At 34.7% G+C, this 2,183-nt stretch overlaps 1 protein-coding gene across 1 annotated transcript; it reads left to right on the top strand.

Annotated features, from left to right (window-relative positions):
- Positions 1-502: 502 nt before the first annotated feature.
- Positions 503-1,949, top strand: LOC109222636 (outer envelope pore protein 16-4, chloroplastic-like; the record flags this gene model as incomplete). Its single annotated transcript, XM_019386965.1, is given in 2 exon segments — positions 503-569; positions 1,558-1,949. Coding segments are annotated over 2 exon segments (196 nt in total), but the record flags the coding sequence as incomplete, so codon positions are not given.
- Between the last annotated feature and the right edge of the window lie 234 nt (positions 1,950-2,183).

The following is a 2,183-nucleotide window of genomic DNA, read 5'->3' on the forward strand; positions in this document are numbered from 1 at the left end:
TATGGCGTATCATAAGAACATCCATATCTGAAAACACCACACAATCTGAACCAGAACCCGAGAAACTGCGGAGAAATAAGCTAGTTTATATTACTAAGGAATGGCAATGTTATATTTCAAATTGTTAAGTTATCTGTACATTTGATGACGCAACACAGCATAATAAGAAATGCGATAAAGATAATGAGCAGAATTACTATCACTGCCATGGACTATGCTACACTAGACTACTTCTACAAAAGTCTGTTTAGACTGAAACTATCACCATTTTGTGTGCTTCTTTTTATAATGTTATGTAAACTTAAACTTGTTTTATTGCAAAGGTGTACCGAACGCTCATAGTGAGACTTGATTGTGTCCAATTATTATTTTTCTTGTGTTTTCATCAGTCCTTAGTTTCTACTGTTTTATGCTCTTTTTACTATGTTTTCTCTTGGATAATGCCATGGTTGGTTTAGATATGTCATTATCATCTGATAAGCATCCATCTTTCTTTTATAGGACTCTTTGCTGCAATATTTTCTTCCACTCGCTGTGGGCTTCAGAGATATAGAAGACGAAATGATTGGGTCAGTTTGTTAACATATACTCTCTCATACCTTAACAAAACAAAAAAAAAGACATACCCTCTCAGATCACAGCACTAATTTGGACCTCCTTTATTGACCCACTTGTGGCTGTACATGTAAAATATGCTACTGTTGTTTAACTAGGAGAATTTGTATGGAAATGCTGCTTCCACTGATTTTTCCAAATTTGCTATTATAAACTACATCAGGTTGTTTGTTTGGGGCTAAACAGTTGGTAGGCATATTTAATAAGCGCAGCAAGGTCTACTTTTTTGAATCTCGATGCAAAAATAGGAATGTGTTCCTCCATTGTCAAGTTATAGTAATTATGCAATATATATGACATTCGGATAAATTTTGTTTTTCATTGCTTTTTAGTGTGTAATATAGATTTAGACAGGAGACTAGAGTTTTTAGTTACCGTTTCATATTGTTAGAGACCAATATGACTACGTGTTAAGTACTGATGTTTCAAAACCTTGTAGATGTGTCAAAATGTAATAGCAAAAATTGCAAGAAATTCATTGGACAGTCATCAGGAACATCCTGAGCTCACTTAGATGCTTGAGAAAAATATCGTGGTAAACTGATGAAGTAAGATACTGAAGCATCATGTGTAACCATAGGTGAAATCTCAGCATTTTAGATAGCTATGTATGATTGTATGATCTCTGAACCCTTTTCTATATAAGTGACCAATTGGAGGTAATGCTTTTGCAGCCAATATAAGAGCAACCGAAACAATCCCCATTTGCTGGATGAAATTAACATTTAGCGTAAACAGAAATCATGAAAATTGCATAATCTTTTGGATGTTCTAATTAAAGAATAATTAACATGCACTGATCCAAAAGAATCTACATTCGCTTGGACTACATGATACTTCTCACAGTACCTTTTTCACTTTAGTACTAATTGTATTCGTGTTAATCATAAGCCATGGGTATTACTATCAACAAAAGTTATAAGATTGCTTTTATTTTTGCAGGTTAATGTTTTGACTGCTGGTGTAGTAGCAGGGGCTGCTTTTGGTGCAGGCACCCGAAATTGGAAGCAGGTTGCTGGTGCAACAGGTCTTGTGTGTCTCTTGTGTCATGTTGCTGAGGACTCTAGATAAAATTTCTCTGATTTGCTTAAAAGGGACCAAAATACTCAGCAATGGTTCTGCAAATTGATGGACCAGTCTGCCATACTAACTATATGCTGTTGATTGAAGAGCATGGCACAGTGGAATGCTTCACGGAGTGGAAACCGATATTGAGCTAATTGAAGTTCGTACATGATTTTTTATGTCGATTTTTGGGGGAACGAACCAAACATATGAATTACAAAGCAAGTATATCTTTGTTATTGTTTTCACTTTAAGGCCCCGTTTGGTCATGAGTTTTGCCAAAATAAATTTGGGATTTATTTTCAAAACTCATGTTTGGCCATAAATTTTGCCCATATTTTGGTCAAATCCCAAATCTCAAATTTCAAATCCCAAAATCAGCTATTGAGCTGATTTTGGGCCAAAATCCCAAAACTTGGGAATTATATACATGTTTTACCAAAATAAACGTTAAGAAAACTAATGTTTTAGTAAACGTAATGTCCTAAACACATTTCTAATCT

Source organism: Nicotiana attenuata, unplaced genomic scaffold (assembly GCF_001879085.1).
Source record: "Nicotiana attenuata strain UT unplaced genomic scaffold, NIATTr2, whole genome shotgun sequence".
NCBI classification, from domain to species: Eukaryota; Viridiplantae; Streptophyta; class Magnoliopsida; order Solanales; family Solanaceae; genus Nicotiana; species Nicotiana attenuata.